Source organism: Lytechinus variegatus, chromosome 3 (genome assembly GCF_018143015.1).
Source record: "Lytechinus variegatus isolate NC3 chromosome 3, Lvar_3.0, whole genome shotgun sequence".
Taxonomy (NCBI): Eukaryota; Metazoa; Echinodermata; class Echinoidea; order Temnopleuroida; family Toxopneustidae; genus Lytechinus; species Lytechinus variegatus.
The window spans coordinates 48,225,603-48,245,779 of record NC_054742.1 but is presented as its reverse complement, the minus strand read 5'-3'; the positions used below and the strand labels follow the sequence as shown (position 1 = coordinate 48,245,779).

Genomic DNA, 20,177 nt, shown 5'->3' with positions numbered 1-20,177 from the left:
TGTATGCTGTTTTGTTTTGGTCTTAAGATAATAACTTATTCCATCAGGGAGGGAATCAATTATGATTAAAACCAGGATATCGAAGTAGTTGACTTTCCAGTACTTGAACGTACAAGACGGAGTAAATGTGTTGCATATGTCTGTGTTTAGCAGTTTTTTTGTTTTTCTTCACAAGGTTACTGAAATGCTATCAAGCCAAGGATGTAATATACAGGAAATTCAGAGTTATTGTACTCCACCTCGTACCCCCACCAGAAAGTAATTACTTTATCTTTTTTCCTCCGAGTAATTCATGAATTCAATAGAACTAAAAAAGATATAATTGACATTTTTTCTTCAAGATTGCTCACATTTAATGATTGAAATAAAATACTAATTTTGTACTGGTCTCGATTAAAAAAAAATTAGTATTTGAATCGAGATAAATCTGTGCAATAGCAAAACATGTTTGGCCTTATTCTTTTATGCATTCCTGCAAGAAATCATGAAAAAAATCAGTTTTTACCTCTTTATTGATACTCCATCTTTAAAATTCAATGTTCTTCCCTTTATATGTAAACTATGATTTTTCGTAGAATGTAAAACTTTGGATTGAGAATGCTCTGTGACTGCAATTGTGCATTGTCATGGTTTGGTAGTTGTTTTAGTTATGATATGCTGTCTATATTTTGTATAACAATGTACCAAAATCCATGATGTATGTACATGCAGCTGTACGTTTTAAGCAATAAATTATTTTGCAAAATATCATACTGTTGACTGCTTTGTATAAGATATTTCTGTTTTTCTATGGAGCGTTGTGGCCCAGTGGATTAGTCTTCGGACTTTGAAACAGAGGGTCGTGGGTTCGAATCCCAGCCATGGCGTAATTTCCTTCAGCAAGAAACTGATCCACGATGTGCTGCACTCGACCCAGGTGAGGTAAATGGGTAGCGGTAGGAAGTAATTCCTTAGGAAGCTGTGTGCGCTATGAACGCCTAGCTTAGCCAGGTAATATAGGAGCGCCTTGAGCACCTAACAAGGTGGATATGTGCGCAATATAAATATCCTATATTATTATACCAATATCATCTATTATCCATACAGACAATTTTAGAGCCCAAATACAAGCGTTATTTTGTTGATGCACTCGACCCACTTAAAAAGTTTGTTGAACTCGCCTAATATTTTTTTCCGAGGTGACACAATATTGAAAATATTGGACGACTAGAAGGGGAATCCCCGAAGTTTGTTTACAGCAGAGTCAGAGTCTCCGGGCGGGAGGGTAAGTTAAAAATTATTTGCTAAAATTCTCTGTATGAATAATAATCATAATACTGGATGTCCCATTTTTCGGTCAATACAAAGAAATATAGGACTCGCTTTGCAAAATATTGGACTCGTCTTCAACTCGTCCAATATTTATGCAAAGCTCGTCCAATATTTCCTTGTATTAACCTCAAGGCCATCCAATTTTATATTAATATCCATTTGGTCTGACACCATTTAGTCTATATGGCTACGTAAACTGTTCATGAATCAAATTCTTAGTTGACTATTAAATGAAAATTAATTAGTTGAATTACAGTCCGATAGAATTATATCCAGTAAGCAGGAGACCAACTGCGCCGTAGGCCAAACGGTAAAGAGACCAGATTGAAAGTAGACCAAACAGATTCAGCCCATGTAAAATTAGACTATTTTCCACGTAGACCAACTGCTATAGACCAAAACAATACAGAGACTAACCAAATCATGCAACATTTGACTCTTGGGAGCTTGACTTGCAAAGTTGACTGTACTTTCATCGTCATTTATAACAAAATCAATATTCCAAATACAACAATTCCATGCTCTACACGTTTATTCTTTAGGAATACATCAATTCTATCTGAGGCAAATAGCCTCAAATAAATACTACCGACTATATACAATTATGCAACTTGTACCAATTATAGAAACATTAACATATGTTGCTAATGCACAGTGTCCACACATTATAGATTAAAATTTATTTTTGTAAACTCTTACAGGATATATCAAGAAGTAATTTCTCTTCTACAGTAAATTCTACTCCAAAGAGTATGATATTGCGGATTGAAGCAAGATACCAGTAGTGATGGATATATAATCACATGCATAGAAAGAAGACCCACATAGGATTCACATCTGCATTGATTTGAGACCCCAACACCCCCCCAAAAAAAAAAAATGCAAAAAGGGAACTATCCTTTTTTTTATTCCATATTTTGTGGTTGCTTTTTTTTCTTTTACTTTTTAGATTAAGTATCAGACCACAAAGTTGTTTTTTTTTTATATTACTATGATTCATACATATGGAAATGTCAGAAAACTGATCCTTTTCTTTTTCACAAATTGACAGATTTACAGGTTCTGATTTGAATTTGTGCTAAATGAACAATGATTATGTTGATGCTCACTGTTCATCTTTCATTTTTACACACGTTTGGACAAACCTGTTATGAAAATTCCATATCTTATTTTTCAATTGATTGTAACATTCTTCAATTGAAAGGATAGCTACATGAAATTTAGTGTTGACATTCATATTAATTATTACCTCTCTTTTCCAGGCATAATGCTAATCTGCCACTTTATGAAATTGGGGAGTATTGTTACCCGTAAGAATGCTATCAAAACATTGATGGCCATTCTTATGAACCAAATTCATTCAGATGTTTTTTGAAGGTTTGCATGGTGGCATGTACAATTGCTGATGTGGTTTACGGTACACCATGTGGAAGAAATAGAAACAGTGGATAGAAGAGAAGAAGTGGATGGGAAAGAAAGTGGAGATTTGAGAGTATTCTTTCTTGAAAATAGTCCTGAAAAGGACTGTAAACAAGATGGAATGTTGAGTGAGAACAGCTTGAGTAGTAGAGCTGATGAGGAGATGCTGGCTTGAGTCGGCGAGTAGATGATGAGCAGTAGAGAGACTCAACGTTTCGGACAGGTTGACTGTCCGTCATTCAGGGATAAAACAATTGGTAAAAAAAAAAATCATGGGAATATATAGAATCCATTACCATCTATTGCAGGTGATCATTAACATTTAAGTCACTTCTTAAATTTTGAAATAATATTGAGCAAGAAAGTCAAATGGACATTTGTGAACATTAGTGGAGTATACAAGACAAAGCATCATCAGCTAAACAAATAAAAACACCAAAGAATGTATTTTACTAGCACCTCTGAACAAAAAAAACCCATATCTAATCTAAACATAATGTCATAACATTAAACCATGCTTATAGTGCATTGAATTTGTACACACGAGCAGCATCAATTTATAATGATAATATTACTGAACATTACTTGTATAGTACATATCATTCACATAGCAAAAGAGTGTATCTATGCACTATACATAGTCGTGCAGAGCCGACAACTTTAAAAAGTGCTAATTGCTTGAATATTCAAAGTCTGCAAGTAATGAAGTAATTTCTGACGGTACTTTACATGTTGTGGGAAAAGAAATCTGAAATTTATTTCATGAATCAGATTTTCAATGTAAGTAACACACTACCAAGGTGTTACAAGAAACTCATGTTCAATTGCAAATCATAAGTCCCAGAATCATGCAAACAAGGGAGCTAAATGAATATGGAGTTGCAATTGAATGCTAATCCAATTACAAATTCGTGTTTGATATTGGGTTTTGCGTTTCAGTTTAGGACTCAAGTTTGATGTGGAATTAAATGTAAGTATCTTGCAATGCCCCATAGGAATGAGAAGAAAATCTTGATTACCTTTAGTCAAATCAACTACATACGACTGAAAAAGTTCAAAACATTGACCAACTGTGGAAGGATCAGTGTACATTGCAGAAATCAAGTTCCTGTAATGAACATCATGTCTCCTGGAATATAACACTCTCAACCAACAACTCTGTTAATTACATCAGGCTACCTCTCAATCATAATGTGATTTTCACTAGGTTGGAATGTAAGGAAACAACATCCAGTACCTGCCCTAAGAAACTCTGATTGAGCAAACAATACGCTAACAGAGGCCTTGCTACAACCGGTAATGTTATGGCATTGCCTAATGTCACAACACATTATTGGATCAACGTTTGACATCACAATCAGTAAGATGTGACAGAGCCTTCTAGTGCTATGTAGCGCTTACAACCGTTTTGTGCAGCCCGCACTGGTAGACACATGTATCTGCTAATAATAGTAATTATCATATTTAATTTGCTGTTTCAAAGTTAAACTGACAGGTATTCTCTCCTTCATTCATAAATTTGCATGATAAATTTGAAGTAAACATCTATACAGAGACAGCATTACAAAGTTAATCTATATAATATTCAGATTATCTAACCCTGCAAAATCATTACATTTAAAACTTGTAAACAACTGCTTAAGGTAAAACATAATATAAAAGGGTGATATGAATGGGTAGATAACATTGTCTTTAAACGAATTTGCTCTCTTTATTCCAGTATGGATTGCTGTATGAAGCTTGCCCTTTAATTCATTGTGTAATTCGATGGGATCACTTACATACATGTATCGAGGTATTTTGTGCAAGCAACGTTTCATAAAAAAAGACAATATTAGATATCATACCACCAAAAATCTTAAGAGTGAAAGCTTTAATCGAATCTCAAGCTAATTGTTAGTTTGGACATGAAAATCAAAATATTACATTTATTTCGGAATTATCCGGCATATTAAAAAAACCCTATGGTGTGTGGCTTCAGTGCCATTTAAGGCGCACATCATCGGGTCTGGTTTCATGAAAGGTTTTCATGGAAAATGTTAACATGGACATTGGTCTACATTGTACCTATAGTGCTATTGGAAACAACTACAATTCTGATCACATGAATTTCAGCCAATAATCTCTAGCTTTTCATGCATAGTAAATGAAATCTACCTATTGCCAGCATTAGTCACTCTAACATCATTACCAGTAATCAATCTTGTGAGTTGATATAGCTTACTGTATGAAGTTTAGTACTGGTATATCATGCTAACCAACATGTCACATTACTCATAATGTTGTACTAATAACATGACATTCCTAGGAAATCCAATATCAAGTCAATAACCATTGTAAAAACCATAATCTGTTGCAATATTAATTTCCATATCCCCAAAGTACACTGGATTAAATAAATATCAATATAACAACTGAAATAGGAACTCTGAACACATGAAAAAAAAAGGTCGAAACTACTACAGAGTCAAATCACATTACGATAACATTTAGATGAAAAAGGTGCAAATTTTGAATATATATCCCTTTTCCCCCATCAAGTTTTTGAGAGAAACTAATTTTTTTAAAAGTTCAATAGCTGTTCAATTAATATCTGTATGATTAACTGAAATATGCCATGCACAAGAATAAGAAGTGAAAAATAATGACAATAACAAAAAACATTAATTTCAGAGCTGCCAAACAGTAGTAATTCAGAAGCTCAAAAATACTAATTTTGAGATAAAAAGAGTAATTTTATATGCGCTGTGCGCTATCATAAATTTCTTTGAGATAAAAAAGGTAATTTCATTTGGGCCGCGCAGTGTTTTGAATTACTTTGAAGTGGTATGGTGCACAAAGGGATGTAAATGACAGATTTTAAAAGATTTTAGACCTACTAAATGTGTAGATCTAAGGCAAGGATGTGAGCTTCAACATAAAAAATCCAAGGTATTCAAATCATTTCTTACCTCAAAAAACTTTCTATATAGTCTTCAACATCACTGAAATTAATCATATGGATGTCTGATAGACTGTTTCATCTTTGAACCCGATGCCATATCAAAAATCAATTCAATCAAATCATATGCAGAAGTTTTAAGCAGCAATACACAACATTCCCACCGCCATTGTGGCGGTGGACCAACAGAGACAATGCTCAAATACCTCATGTCCTAGTGGGGTAGCAAGTTTGGAGGCTTGCTGAGCTAAATAAGCAGGCATGAGATCCTCTAACAATTAAATTGTTATTTTATCCTTTTGCAGTATATCTTATCAAATACTCCACTTTAACAATCCAAAGATTTGACACAAATTCTAATCCACAATGCATGAAAAGTTAAAAATAAAAAAAAATAAAAAAAACAGCACCTATTGTAACAATCCTCCTATATACTGGTATGGTTATTTTTTTCGTTGCATTGGAAACATGGAAAAATAACTTCCTATTTCTGGGCACGTGCGTGGATATAAGGATTCATGCAAGAATTTTTTCATAGGCAATGCACGCAATCTACGGTATAAACAGTCGGCGCTACCCAGCCACGGCCGAGGCAATTATCACATGCCCAGCAACGTAAACAAAGCGACACAATCATGCATGCAATGGCAATAATTGCCGCCTTTGGATGAGTTTGCCACAGCAATGTATTATTAGTGTATTAAAATTTTGTACATATCTGTTGGCGCTGAAAAGCATAGTAACCAAGGTCCAAATCGTTGTTGCATGATAAGGTGTGAAAATCGTAATAATTACTCTTTTTTCCGAATAGTTGGCAGCTCTGTAATTTGTAATATCAAACAAAATATGTTCACAACCATATTGCGTACTACAACAAAACACAAAAAGGCAAGTCTCCTACACGTCAGCTGGAATTCTGAACCAATATATAATATGGTAGTTCTATTGAAGTAGCACTGTTTCTGTTTTGCACAATCCACTATAAAATGCAATTAGCTCACAGTAGTATCCTCTAACTTTTCAGTTGTCTCTTTGATAGTTCTGGTTTCAGTCGTTTCAGATTCTTCCTGTGCGTTTCTGGTGTCTTCTTTGTGAGCAGTACCTAAATACAAATCAATATGGCAGAAAGTTTTGTCAGAATTTAGCAACTGATCTTAGCTGCAATAAGGAATACCGGTAAGCTGGATTAACGACTATGTGCAAACAAATTGTATGCCTATGCCATTGCCAGATCATTGCTCTGTAGCAATTGTTCAATTGAGCATATAAAGATAAGTTTATGATTAACTGCCTACAAAAATTCACAACCCATTGTAATATTTTCTGTATCTCTTTGTTCTTTAAGGAAAGATGATTTTTTCAGCTGAATTTAGCTGGTATTACATGAACATGATCACAAGGTATTCTCATCTATTAAACATTAAAATGATGATCATAACAGTAATGATGATGAAGATAACTACAATATAAGGCTTGTGCCATCACATCAGGTTATTGCATCGGGTTGGGCAAATGTGTATAACCGACCATTCGAGGAGGGGCCCACCTAAATTCCCGAAATGTTGGGTACAGTTTACCCGACCATTCAAGAATTTTGCTCAATTTCACAAAACATCGGTTTAACTTGATCCGACCTTTCGGGAATTTAGTACCCTTTTTATGAACGGTTGGGTTTCGCAACTGCCCGCCCCGACGCAACAACCCGATGTGACGACACAAGCCCAATATAATAACTAAAATAGAGAAAAATGTACTCATGTTACAAATAAAAAAAACATTAAAATCACCATTTGTTAGTGGCTCTTTCTGTTCATCTTCCAATCTTTTGTTCTCTTCTTCCAGCTTCTTCTTCTCTTCCAATTTCTGTCTCTTGTTCTCCTTCTCTATAGCGTCCAACCTTTGTTTATGTTCTTGTGCTAGACGCTTGCACTGCTTCTTGTGTGTAAACCATTCTAGCTTTTGGCACACTGCATCACAGTAATTCACCTGGAAATTCAAATGCAAAGACATGTCTAAAACCTGAACAAGAAAAGCATTGGCATCAGCATCCTCTAAAATAAAATGCTCCGAGTGTCCTGAGGAAGTCTTAAGCTCATGCTTGAAGCCTCAACCGTCAAGCTAACCATGGGCCCTTATTCTGAAGACCAGTTTAAATTGGAGTCACAGACCATGGTCTAACTATGTGCTAAAATCGTGGCAAGTCAAGAATGTCAAAATTTAGCTTAAGCTGTATATTTTACATCTTTACCATGCTCTTTCCTCTTGGTTTAATGGGGAAGAATTGACTATCCATAGTTAACCAAATATTTAGACCATGTCAAAATACGGGCCATGAAGAGCAAGTTTTACTTTACATATAATGCAACAATGTGTGTTTACAGTGGCGATGCCATGCACTCAGTGGTATTTATAAATGTGCAACAAATACCCAAGATGCCTGTTTCATTACTAACCTCATGAATTTAAACTAGTGCATACTTTGTTTTATAATTGTCTCAGTAGTATCAATATAATAATTCCCATAGACTGAGCAGACAAATAGATAGACCATGTGATAATCTAAAATATATCACAGGACTACTCTACCTTTATCAAAAATGAAGACAATACTCTGTTAATTGCTGATGTGGTTTACGGTACACCATGTGGAGTGTTATAGAAACAATGGATAGAAGAAGAGAAGAATGGATAGGCGAGAAAGTGGAGATTTGAGAGTAGAGTATTCTTTCTTGAAAATAGTCCTGAAAAGGACTGTAAACCAGAAGGAATGTTGAGTGAGAACAGCTTGAGTAGTAGAGCTGATGAGGAGATGCTACTACTCATCATCTCTACTCGCCGACTCAAGCCAGCATCTCCCCATCAGCTCTACTACTCAAGCTGTTCTCACTCAACATTCCTTCTGGTTTACAGTCCTTTTCAGGACTATTTTCAAGAAAGAATACTCTACTCTCAAATCTCCACTTTCTCGCCTATCCACTTCTTCTCTTCTTCTATCCACTGTTTCTATAACACTTCACATGGTGTACCGTAAACCACATCAGCAATTGTTCATGCCACCATGCAAACCTTCAAACATCTGAAATAATGTTTTAAAGATAAAGTACAAAATCTTATCAACAACAGTTCTCAAAAATCATTCCCACACATGTAGTCGCATGCAGTTGACAGGTATAATGCTCAGAAAAGTCTAAAGAATACTGGGGGCCGTTTCATAAAGCTGTTCGTAAGTTAAGAGCGACTTTAAGAACGACTGGTGATCCTTTCTTACGCGCTAAACCATCGCCTATGAATATACCATTTACAACAAGACAGGATCACCAGTCGTTCTTAAAGTCGCTCTTAATTTCCAAACAGCTTTATGAAACACCCACCTGGTTTGCTTATTTCATTGATGTCAGAAGTGTAATTGTTCAGTTCAAATAACATCTGATATGCAAGGATAGAATAACATCCTCAAAGACACAATCAAAGTCAATGCAAACCAATGAACCCTTTTACAAGGTCACATTTTAAAGAGATGATTAAGTTGTGAAAACTTACAGTTTTCTGAATTATCCAGAAATCATAAAACCTCTTCTTAGCTCGAATGAGGGTCTCTACTAAATGAGTGTTTTTTTTTATACAAATAGATAAATTTGAGAATTTGATGAAATTTGCCTTTTAGGTAAGCCTCTTCAATGTTATTACCTCTTTACATGCTGAACATTTCTTGCTTGCCTTAGCTTCTCCACAGGTTGAGCATGGGTTATCCACCTCCAGACTCCTGGCTCCGTTCACTGCCTGTGTTATGATACTCAGAGCTGTTGGGTCATCACCCTGTACAAAGGTCATGACAAAGGTACATACATGCAAGCTAACTTGAATATCAAGCAGAGTTCATGTGTTTTATTAAAAAATGTATATATTTTTTAATTTCAGGTATTTATTTTCTTTCATTCTTTCTTTTTCAGTGGGGGGGGGGGTGGTATGGTATTATCTCCAGAGACAATCAGTCTGTTATAAATACAGGTTTTATAAAGCATTAGAGCACTACATATATATTTTTAGGCCAGTCAAAAAGAGAAGGTCAAGACCTGTCTTGAGCAAACAGAAATCTTCCAATGCCATTGAAAATGCCATTCTATTTTCAGAGATGACTACTGGTGTACACACCTTTGAAGATAGGATCGATATTCATGTATTTATGAAAATCTATGATTTTTAAAAAAGGTGGGGTGCAAAGAGCAAATTACTTATAGAGGGGGGCACCGGTGCAGACAGGGAAAAACTTAATTTTTTTTGTGGGCTCCATTTCTACTTTCGGGGGCTACCTTTTACATTTTGGGGGCTCTTTTTGAATGCTACTTTTTGGTATATTGAGGAATACCTGTTCATTTATTAATGAATTATTACTTTCCGTTGAATATTGTATGATTTTTAAAGTGATTTTTTCATGCTTAGAATCTTGGATGTGGGTGTGTGTGTGTGACTGTGAGTTGGACTTAGATATAAATGAATTCAATATCTAATTTCTCCTCCATCTATTCCAGTACAATACCCTGTACTTGGCCAGTTACATGCAATAAAGGCCCACATACCCTAACTTTTCCTGAAGTTCTTTGAAAATGCAGATCTCCATGAAAATTGCATTTCTCTATGGGAGAGTCAAAATTTGGTGAGAATGTACTTAAATATACATGACAATGAAGAAATCATCAAACTTTATTGGCAGTTTTGAATGATATACCTGAAATGTAAACTCAGTCTGAAACAGAAAATCACCATCATTGAGGCCTTTACTGAGCAAATTGTCCCCCAGAGCTCTGGCAGAGAGACAGAGCTCAGACTGGCTAGCTAGTACAAGCGCCAATGCGTGCATGCGTGCGTGAGCCTGCCGCCGGCCTTGTAAAATAGATGGAGCTTTGATGATTTATTGTCTGATATTTAACTCATCCCCTAGAAAAATAAAACAAATGATTTTCAAGTTATAATTAATAAGGTAAGTTATTTTGGATGTTAGTAGGCTGTTTTGAAAAGCAAAGCCAAATGACAACTCACCAATGATAGGTTACTAGACTCTGGATTTTATTTCCTGTGTAATTCGAATTATTTATCACAGAATTGTGATATCTGTAGGAGAAACATGTGCATTAGAAATTGCACATGGTGGGAGTCATAATGGACCCCTATACATGCAACTGTTTCCTGACTGTTGCGTTGATTTTTTTTTCCCATACCTGGTACCATGTGAGTGGAAAAAAGTGGTACAGAAAAAAGAAAGATGCAACTTCGAAATTTGAAAGTGCGCTCCTCGCGATTTTCAAGGCTTATTCATGATTTTTGTGTGGATTTTGGATGATTTTTAAATGGTAAGCGGAGCTCGAGCATATGGCGCTACTGGGCCGTTGAGTTGTTACCATTCAGCAATAATTTGGGGACGACATTCAGATTTCATGTTGCCCCCGAAAGCATGATTTTGGGTGATTTTGAGGGCAACTTAAGGCCCTTTTCCGGGGCGAATTTGTCCGCCACCTTCTCCAGTATTTTTTCACTGGGTGCAGATGACAATTTCCATTATTTTACCTTCATATGTATGATCAATGGATGACTTTCTGAATATAGATTCAAAATATTAACTTTAAGATACTTCACAAATGAACTTGGAAGTTGAATTAATCCAAATGCAAAACCAAATTGAAGATTTTTACAGGTCACAGGTCAGGTGTACATGTATCATATCATTGCTTGAATCAGAAAAAAAATAACATCAAAGATTTAGTACTTACGATTTTAACATCCGTTAAATTTCTCACAATTTGAATAAATAGTTCACTCTCATGGAATGGGAATTCCCTGATGATCTCCCTTAGAAACTTCTCTGTGTTCACCCTGGCGCCATCATTCTCTCTCGCTCTCAGAAGACTGTATGGAAATTAAACAAATCATATTATATTTATGAATTCATTCAAATGAAATTACTCCTTCATGAGAATATATTTTATCTGTCAAGATATTTTGTATTTTCTGGTGGTTGTTTACCCAAATGATGCTGCTAATTGCTTTTTGTTGACAATGCTGAAAAGCTCTGGAAATGTGATGATTTAGACGTAACAAGATGTTTTAATGATTGAGTGAACCAATGTTTGAAATCAAGTAAATGTACCCTTGTCCTTTGAGAAGGCACTGTTTCTAACTACTTAGCTGCTCAGAATACATAAAAATAATAAGGATAATGGGCAAAGTGACATCAAGAAGTGCCCCCTGAAATGAAAAAGAAATAGCCCCTACAAGCTAAATATTACCCATAAGGCTCCTAAAAGATTTTCCTTGTTTCCTTGGTAGTGAATTTCAATGAAATTAACAAGTGGAATGCCTCTGGCCGTCTCACCTGCATCACGCGGTTCAATATAGCAGCAGTGCTGACTTTATAAACTACTCGAACACGCACAAGATGTTCAGTGATACATGGTTACTCTTATGTCCACTTTTTATGAACTAGATCCATAAACTTTCAAAGTTATGATGGTAATTCAACAGATACACCCAATTCGGCCAAAGTTCATTGACCTTTGACCTTGGTCATGTGACCTGAAATGCACACAGGATGTTCAGTGATATTTGATTACTCTAATGTCCAAGTTTAACAACTAGACCAATAAACTTTCAAAGTTATGATGGTAATTCAACAGATACCCCCAATTCGGCCAAAGTTCATTGACCCTAAATGACCTTTGACCTTACTCATGAGATCTGAAACTTGCACAAAATGGTCAGTGATGCTTGATTACTATTATGTCCAAGTTTCATGAATCACATCCATAAACTTTCAAAGTTATGATGGGAATTCAACAGATACCCCCAATTCGGCCAAAGTTCATTGACCCTAAATGACCTTTGACCTTGGTCATGTGACATAAAACTCATGCAGGATGTTCAGTGATAATTGATTAATCTTATGTCCAAGTTTAATGAGCTAGGTCCATATATTTTCTAAGTTATGATGATATTTCAAAAACTTAACCTCAGGTTAAGATTTCGATGTTGATTCCTCCAACATGGTCTAAGTTCATTGACTCTAAATGACCTTTGACCTTGGTCATGTGACGTGAAACTCTAATAGGATGTTCAGTAATACTTGATTAACCTTATGGCCAAGTTTCATGAACTAGGTCCACATACTTTCCTAAGTTATGATGTCATTTCAAAAACTTAACCTTAGGTTAAGATTTGATGTTGACGCCGCCGCCGTCGGAAAAGCGGCGCCTATAGTCTCACTCTGCTATGCAGGTGAGACAAAAATGCAAACTTTGAAAATTTCAAGGAGATTAGTGTATAATAGGATCTGATAATTAATTTGCTTCATGCAATAAGATAAATACTGTATGTATAGTGCACCCCCCAAAAAAAAGAATCCTGATCAGTTATATTTTGTTTCCATATATGAAACTAATGGAATGAGTATTAGATCTTCTATAATTTGAGACCAAGTTCTTAGTAAATCCATAACACATCACAGATTGCGAGCAATCAAAACCAATGCCTGACAGAAGCAGACTGAGCTATATTATGACGTAAATAAAATATGATAAATAATTTGCCTACAGACACTGAAAACTGACTGAGACCTTGGCTTTCTTTTGTTGTGGGAAGCACTGAATATATCCAGTCTGCCATGTTCTTTGCTTTAAATAAAATCTTGTCAACTTACAATTTGATAAAGTCATCGACACCATTATCTTTCTCCATGTTCCATTTGTGGCACTGCCTGATCAAATTGGACAGATAGTGCATCTTAACAGCCAAGACATCATTGGTTGAACTAGACTTCATCTCCTTCTCTGAGATCAGTTCCAACACATTAGCAACCTTGACCGCCTCGTTCAACAGATTTTCATTATTCTTCAGGTACTGTACAAGCTGTAATCAAGCAGTTTTTAGAGAGAACTGAAATGAAAATTCTATACGGAGCAATGTTAAGAGCCAAGGGGACTCTATGTACATGTTTCCTAAAACAATTATCAAAAAATTCAATGGCAAATACAAAAAAGCGCAAGGACTTTCAGAGAAAAAGAACAGCATATGACTGAAATATGTTTAACAACAAACAAACATTAATATTTAATGGCTCGTTTGCATAATATAACATTCACCCACATATGACTGTTTTATTACTTTTTGTTAGCTGTGAGAGATTTTTGGCAGAAGAAAGCTGTTGGCATGAAAAGTATCTTTGTACAATGTAATTAGTCAATGAATGACAGGCAACAAAGGCCTGGCGTGAAAAAGGAAGATATGTACAAATAAACTGGTGTTTAATAGGGTGACCAATACTAGGACCAGGATATGTATATGTAATGATATGAGATAATTACCCTGACAGGATTGAGATTGTGCATGAGGATCATTTTGTGCAGACCAGGAGCAAGCTGTGGTGGTAACTTAGGCTCTTTCTCAAAACCTGCAACACAAAAAAAACTTAAGTCACTCACTAAAGTTTAAAACTGCATTTACAGATTGTATAGAATACTCATGCAAATACATACCCCCCAAAAGTGCATTAAAAAGTGCATATAAAATAGGAAAACATAGGAAAGAGAAAATCAGTTTTAAAAATCAATAAAATAGAATTTATTTTAAAAAGTAGTTGATAAATGATTACAAAATGGTAGAATAAGATTGATGTGAAATAAAGAAATCACTATTAGTTTTTACAGAGCATTTATAATACATTAAAGAAAGAAAAGTCATACAATGATACCAATATTTAGTGTAACAATTTTACATTTGACAAAGTGTGCATGTTGCATGCAAAAACATTATACTACCAAAATGAATTGAAATCAATGAACCATAATTAATATCAAATGAACAAAAAATCTATCATAGAAGCTTAAATAAGACTTCAATATTTGCATGTGTAATAAATGTACTGTACCTCTTGGAATGGTGTAATAGTCCAACTGTTCCCGATCAAAGAAGTTGTTGATGATGCTGACACAAGCATGTTGCCCTACAAAGGCAGCCATCTGAGCGGCAGTTCGACCTACGCTATTGGTTGGTGATGTCTTAGCTCCAGACTGAAGCATCAAACGGGTAACCTCAGTATTCCCTGCAAGTGACAACAAGGCAACGTAAATAAATATCACACAAACCTTTATTAATTACCATCTCAGACTTTACACTTTGTGTACAATCTGAAAGTCTGAGAAGGAGTGAGATAAAAGTGGATAAAGATAGAAGTGAAATGGAAAGGCAAGAAAGTGGAGGTTGGGAATTAAGAGTATTATTTTCAGAATGAGTGTAGTCCTTAAAATCATATTACTTAAATGGATTAAAATTAGAATAGGTATAATTACAAATAACTATAACTGCTGTAATGCTATAGTCACATGACCATGTCACAGACCTGGGGATGCCTGCATGGATAATAAAAATTTTTGCTCAAATTACAGAAATTTGAGCAAAAGTTACATGTACCTATATTCTGTGGACAATACGGATTAGTAACGGATGTTAGATATAAATTAGGGATCCACTGCCAACCCGCTGACACGTCACGGACGACTTAAGGATGACTTATGGATTTTACAGATACAGACTATACGGATGAGTTACAGATGATACAGATAAATTAAACTAATTTCTGCGCATGTCAGATTCCTCTGGCGTCCGCACGATTTGCATGATATAAACCCATGTAGTTCAAAGCTTAAGTCACATTTTATCATCAAGCTGCAGTTCCAGTTATTTGACAGTTTCTCCTCAGCATTTTTGGACTTTAAAGTAAAATCATGTCTACCAGAAGAAGCAGAAAAACCACTGACCAGGAAGAATCCTCCATCACTGCCACTACAGCCTCCCCAGGCAGAAGTGGAAGAAGAACTGACCATACCCCCCCCCCCCCCCACAAACCCCCCCAGATGTCCATGGCAAAAAGGGCAAGGCAATGGATAAGAAGTATATATGTAAAAAAACCCCTCTTATCTCATCTTTTTTTGTGTCATTTATCTTTTTAGTGCCACTTTTAGTACCAATTTGAAAATGGTGATACATGTATTTGGAATTAAAGGAGTGCCACAGAATCATTTAAATCAATAAAACGCCAGAACAGTTAAAGATAGCAACAAAATAGATTCTTCATACTTGTTTTTATGAGTTATTCTCAAATACCAAATGAAACAGCATTATTTTCTTAAACAATCAATAAAATAATTACCAGATAATGCAGCAAACATGAGTGTTGTGTAGCCATTTTCATGGTGGTTTGCATTCACATCAGCTCCATGGGCAAGCAGGAGTTCACACAAATGAAGATTTCCTTTAAATGCAGCATTTTGCAAAGGGGTCATGCCATGCTGTAATCAAACCAAATTATCAGATCATCAATGGATATATAATACAGTTTGCTCTGATCATGAGTTTGAAATGTGTGTGAAACTGACTCAGTGTGATTGAAAAAGGTTGTTAAGAATGCATCCTACAGGGCATTGAAAGAAACTTTAATATGTTCAATTCCAAATCAAGATATTAGTGCAAAGTCCTTTGATTCAACATATATTTGTAATTGATTGGCATTCACTTGCAACTTAAGTTATACTAGCAACAAGTGCTCATTAATATTAAATTTGAGACTTGATGTGCAATTGAAAGCAAGTTTCTTGCAATAATCCATAATTGTTTTGCTGCATACAAAATTTCTTTATCACGAAATAATATTTTTTTTTTCAGTTTTTCAACGACATAAAATGGATTGCCTAAAAACACAGCGAATATGACAATGCATGAGGCTAGGGGAGCAAACAAGCTTTGCTGCGTTCAATTTTGAAGTTTACATATACCCAATGGAAATGATCGCAATGCTTACATCAGCTCTCATTTACATTGTACATTCTCAATTTTTATTAGATGAGAAATCATTTCAAAATAGATTTATGAAAATCCTGAACATGTGGAATTGCCATTGAGGTAATGCATTATTATTCAATGAAGAGTCTCCTTATTGTGAAATCTGCAAAAAGTGAAATATTGTATTTAATTCAAATAATATACAGAAGAAATAGTGAGTGATATCATCAACTCTCTCAATTGCATCACTGTGTTGGGAAAAATGAGCAAAATTCTAAAATGTCATAATTTTCTTATTTTACATACATGTGCATCAAATTTTGATGAAATTTTCAGCATTATGCTAGTTTGACTCTGACTAGTTTGGGTGGACTTGCTCTTTCATGTGGACCATGCTGAATTCTGTACCACATCCATTTAATAACCCATATATTTTAAAGCAAATTACATACAGTAAAGTTTTCATCTTGGTCAGCTTACCTCATCAACGCAATTGACCGAAACACCAGACCTCCCTATCAACTGCCTGACCAGATCGGAATCCCCTAAAAAAAATGTAAAGTACAAAACTATAAGTCTTAAAATCCACACAGTGTTGACAACAATTATGCACATTGACCTTAAAATAGCTAGTGTAAGATCATCCATGCGGGGTCATGGGGTCCAAGCGTAATTCGGGAGTGACTGGCTGCTGCAACTTTTGGGTATCGCATGCAGTGCAATGCAATCCAGCGGCGCTCAAATGCAGACTTTTAAAAAATTTAAATGCATGATGTGCTATGTCGAACGGAGGGCAGTGGCTGTTGAATGGCAGGCACAAAACATACTGACACATTTCAAGACTTTATGAAATATTGAGAAAATATAGCACTAACACTACATTGCAATTGAAAATAGACAAATATGTTCAACAAAAATGGATGGAAATTTCATTTTGTGAAAAGACATCTCTAGGACAATAATATTGGAAAAAAGCTTAGAGGGGAAGTTCACCCAAATAGTTTATTCTAAATATAGCAGAATTTTTTCTTTAAAGGTCAAGTACACCTCAGAAAAATGTTGATTTGAATCAATAGAGAAAAATCAGACAAGCACAATGCTGAAAATTTCATCAAAATTGGATGTAAAATAAGAAAGTTATGACATTTCAAAGTTTCGCTTATTTTTTTAAACAAAATATGAACGAGTCAGTTACATCCAAACGAGAGAGTCGATGATGTCGCTCACTCACTAGGCCCTGCTTCTTTTGTTTTTTATTGTTTGAATTTTACAATATTTCAGTTTTCACAAATTTGATGATTAGGACCTCCTTGCCTGAAGCACAACATGTTAAAATAATGGAATTCCATGTGTTTAGCATGTTTAGGGAGGAATGAAACTTCATTTCACATGACAATGATGAGAAAATAAAAATATTTCATGTAATAAAATACGAAAGAAATAGTGAGTGATGTCATCAGTTCCTCATTTGCATACCGACCGGGATGTGCATAAGTTATAACTGTTTTGTGAAATGAAGCGAAACTTTAATGAATTTAGTTAAAATGCCATAACTTTCTTATTTTACATCCGATTTCGATGAAATTTTTCAGTGTTATGCTGGCAGCTTGTTGAATTTTCCTCTGTTTATTCAAATCAAGTTTTTATTGGGGTGGACTTGTCCTTTAAATAATCATAATGTCAAAGCCTTTTTCAGCGGTGCCGTACGTAGAGATGAATTGAATATTGAATGGAATACCTGGCTTTGTTGAGAGTAAGCATACATTAGTAAATGATTTTTACTCTCTAGAAGCCTCCTGGCTACGTGTGAGTGCCTATGGCTAAACCCAGGATTAATAAATACCCATCAGCGTAGCACTAGCAAGGCGCCAGGGCCCAGGCCAGGCCAAGCAGGGGTCGAGTTCGAGCTCCACCATGTCCACAGCGCCGCTCGCGTCGGCCGGGGAGCCCCTCGAGTTACCGCAATTATCCACACATCTCATAACTGATGATATGGCTAGATCCAGTGCCAGCTATTGGCCGTATAGGTTAATGCTAGGACCGCTTTGGTGGCTATTGGAAATGTTAGATTGTCTTACCTGCTTGAATTTTCTCAAAAAGCTCTCTTTTAGCATCATTAGCCTTGGCTTTGTCACTGACGTTTGATTGAGCTGGATCCATCTTTCTAGGTTTTTCTGTGGAAATTTAATAATAAAGTGAATGTAAACGTAGAGGGAGTCTTCCATAACTCGAGACTAGAGTACAGGTCTACGGTACATAAAGTTTGTAGGTACTCTACTCGAGACCTCGCTCGCTCGGTGTTGATGTTCGACGTAGGGCCTTGATGAAAAAAATGAAATAAAAATAAAATAAAAACCTCAGACTAGCGGAGTCAATCTCTTTACTTGATTTTAAGGTTGGAAATGGATTTAATGATACACATTATACTGCATGATGGGGACCTAAAACTACGCACTTACAAACAATACATCCCGATTTTCCTGATATCGGTCGCTCAATTAAAGCTGGCTTTTGTTGTGTATAGAGGATATTCCAAATTATATACTTGAATAAGTACATCTTAGCTTTATTCTTGCAAACAATATAAGATAAGGCATTCCCCTTCTGTTTTAAGGATTACTTATGTGATAGATTTCAGTTTGTAACTTATAATGGGGTACTTTCTGAGTACAGTCCAATAACTAGCGGCATACCTCAGGGGTCTGTTCTTGGATCAACTCTTTTTCTTTTGTATATTACGAAGGTCAAGTAACTATTTCACTTTTAGATTGTTTTCTGATGATTCCAATTTGTTTCATACATTTCAAGCTGGAAAATATATCTGGGAGAAGTGACCCTAGAATTAAAGAAAGTTCTACTGATTGGTGTAATGTCAATAATTTGTCAAAGACAAATTATATGCTAATTAGAGGGAAGAGACAGGCAATTAAGGTAAGAGGGAAAATTCATCTCATGGACACCGATGTGTTTGAAGTAGATGTTACAACATTTTTTTGAGTAGACATTGATAAACATTTAACATGGAAAAATCATATTGCAAAATTAAATTATGCATACGCAGGAAGGTTGGTATTCTATATCGACTGAGACACTTCGTGCCACGAAGTATTTTGATTCTGCTGTTCAATTCATGCAGGCCCACATCGCATGGTATTGAAGTCTGGGGTGGAGCTAGAAAATTGATCTAGATTCTATATTATTTAATTTAAAAAAATGGCATACAGTGCGTGCGATAACATTCAATATGACAAGATCAGCACCATTATTCAGGGTTCTTAAGATACTTGACATTTACCAACTGTATAGATTATCTATCTGTAGTTTTATGCATGATCTAATTAATACAAATTTGCCACATTCACTGCTACAATATTTTTCACTAATTCAACATAGATATAATACAAGGCAAAATGAAGATGAGAATCTGTATGTACCAAAGGTTATATAAGACAAGCTTGGGAAAGGAGTGTTTATCTTATGTAGGCACAACTTCTTGGAATGAGCTACCAACCTAAATTAGAAAAAAAACATCAAGATCAAGTTTTCGTAAAGCTGTTGTTGAACATCTGTTGGAATAATGAATTTTGTTATCATCCATATGGTATTTTTGTTATCATCTAGATATCTTTCATAATATATGTAGATACTGTTAACTTTCGTTAAATTGTTATTTAGTCATTGT

General features: G+C 35.3%; 1 protein-coding gene across 1 annotated transcript; it reads right to left on the bottom strand.

Moving 5' to 3' along the window:
• Positions 1–2,844: 2,844 nt before the first annotated feature.
• On the bottom strand, positions 2,845–18,696 carry LOC121411216 (ankyrin repeat and MYND domain-containing protein 2-like). Its single transcript, XM_041603797.1, has 10 exons — positions 18,574–18,696; positions 16,976–17,040; positions 15,867–16,005; positions 14,586–14,759; positions 14,023–14,108; positions 13,359–13,567; positions 11,437–11,572; positions 9,359–9,487; positions 7,459–7,657; positions 2,845–6,773 (listed from the first exon to the last, which is right to left on the bottom strand). The coding sequence occupies exons 1-10, from the start codon at positions 18,653–18,655 to the stop codon at positions 6,664–6,666; spliced, it is 1,329 nt and encodes a 442-aa protein (XP_041459731.1). The 5' UTR covers positions 18,656–18,696; the 3' UTR covers positions 2,845–6,663.
• Positions 18,697–20,177: the final 1,481 nt, after the last annotated feature.

Coding starts and splice junctions, on each gene's coding strand:
- LOC121411216 (XM_041603797.1), bottom strand. CDS start 18,655: ATGGATCCAGCTCAATCAAACGTCAGTGACAAAGCCAAGGCTAATGAT. Junction 9,488..11,436: donor ATTTAACGGATGTTAAAATC/GTAAGTACTAAA, acceptor ACCTTTGTACAG/GGTGATGACCCAACAGCTCT. Junction 7,658..9,358: donor AATGTTCAGCATGTAAAGAG/GTAATAACATTG, acceptor TTGAATTTCCAG/GTGAATTACTGTGATGCAGT.